Source organism: Corvus brachyrhynchos, unplaced genomic scaffold (assembly GCF_000691975.1).
Source record: "Corvus brachyrhynchos isolate BGI_N302 unplaced genomic scaffold, ASM69197v1 scaffold63, whole genome shotgun sequence".
In the NCBI taxonomy this organism is placed as follows: Eukaryota; Metazoa; Chordata; class Aves; order Passeriformes; family Corvidae; genus Corvus; species Corvus brachyrhynchos.
In genome coordinates, this window is record NW_008237227.1 from 480727 (window position 1) to 482515 (window position 1789).

The 1789-nt window shown below is 49.4% G+C and overlaps 1 protein-coding gene across 1 annotated transcript in view; it reads left to right on the forward strand.

Moving 5' to 3' along the window:
• The window catches only part of SOX14 (SRY-box 14), a 12332-nt gene extending 10846 nt beyond the window's left edge, over window positions 1–1486 (forward strand). Inside the window, exon 3 of the mRNA XM_008630018.2 lies at window positions 5–1486. Within this exon, the coding sequence (XP_008628240.2) occupies window positions 5–481 (477 nt within the window). The 3' untranslated portion in view covers window positions 482–1486. The remainder of the gene's footprint in view (window positions 1–4) is intronic.
• Window positions 1487–1789: the final 303 nt, after the last annotated feature.

A 1789-nucleotide genomic window follows, 5' to 3' on the forward strand; every position in this document is an offset into this window, starting at 1 on the left:
CAAGCCCAAGAACCTGCTGAAAAAGGACAGGTATGTCTTCCCTTTGCCTTACCTCGGGGAAACCGATCCCTTAAAGGCCGCCGGGCTTCCCGTGGGGGCCACTGACTCGCTGCTGAGCTCCCCGGAGAAGGCCAGGGCTTTCCTGCCTCCCACCTCAGCACCTTACTCCTTACTTGACCCCAGCCAGTTCAGCTCCAGCGCCATTCAGAAGATGACTGAGGTTCCTCACACCTTAGCCACCAGCACCCTGCCCTACGCCTCCACCTTGGGATACCAGAACGGGGCGTTCGGCAGCTTGAGCTGCCCCAGCCAACACACCCACACTCACCCCTCGCCAACTAACCCGGGCTATGTCGTGCCATGTAACTGTACCGCTTGGTCGGCTTCCAGTTTGCAACCTCCAGTTGCCTACATATTATTCCCAGGCATGACCAAGACTGGGATAGACCCCTATTCTTCAGCACACGCGACTGCCATGTAACACCCACCCACCCACACCCCCACAGGCGTGTGTGTGTGCGTGTGTCCCCCACCCCGGCTGGCAGCTGGAACTGGGATTCCTCCGTGTGTGCATGTACATAAAACCTGCAGGAGCAAAAGGCCACCCGAACCAGGACTCTGCCGCCCGCCGCCGGGCCGGGACAGACGCGGACGCTGCCTCGGAGATGCTCTCGCCTAAAGCTCGCCCCGAGAGCTGGCCCCTGGCTCGGTTGGGATCTGCAATCGCCGGGGCAGATAGGAGCCCGGCACTTGTAAGAGTTGTAAATGTGTTTAAAAACAGAAAAGAAAAGCGAACCTTGAACTGGCCTTTCGGGACAAAGCGGGGAGGAAAAGGGAAAAAGACAAAAAAAAAAAAAAAAAAAAAGAGAGAGGCGGTTTCGATTTTTATTTATTCTCTTAATGTCTATGAGTTCTCCAGGGTCTCTTGTCACTTGGACTTGACTTTGGGAAGTCCCGGTCTTACTCTGATTTTATTCTTTTTTTTTCCCTCGTTGTTTTCCTTTTGCACATTGAAAGACGAGATCAGCTGTGTTATATATATATAAATATATATATATTTTGCCACCACGTACTACTAGGTAAAATTGCTTTTCATGTCAGAAAAAAGGTTCTTCAAAGTTAAAAAAGAAAAAAAAAAGAAAAAAAAGACGGGAGAAACATTTATATTTAAAACATATGATAGTGTTTGCTTAATTTAAAACAGATAGTCCTTAAATTTGTGTGATCCAGTGAGACTAGATCTAAGTTTACTTTAGACAGAGCGTCAGGTATGAAGTCAGGCAGTAGAATTGTAAAAAAAATTAATACTACTACTACTAATAATAACGAAAAACCGAATAAAAACAGATGGAAATTTCAATATGTTTTCACAATGTCTTGGGCAAGAAGAAACAGAAACTAAGATGTATCCGGCAGGATTTTACCTCGTTAAACCTTTTCATTTGTTGAACAAAGACGTTTTGAATAAAGACAATCTGTCATCAAACGAGGCAAGTGCGTGGTGTGAGTGCGGGGACGCAGCCCCGCGTCCCAGTTGCCTCCGCGGCGTTGAAGTTTTAGCGGTGCGAGGGAATATTTGGAGCGGAGAGGGGAGCGGTGGCGGTGCTGGAAGGGGGTGGTTTGGAATCAGCATCTTGTGCGGATCAATTAGCGATGTTTGGGGGGCTCTTCCCTCGGCGGAGGGAGGGAGTCGGTGGGCAGAGATGACGGGAAGGAGGAAGAGGCAGAGGATCCGTCTGGAGGGGCTGAATAGCCGGAGCGCCGCGTGTTTGGATGCGCTTTGCTCATT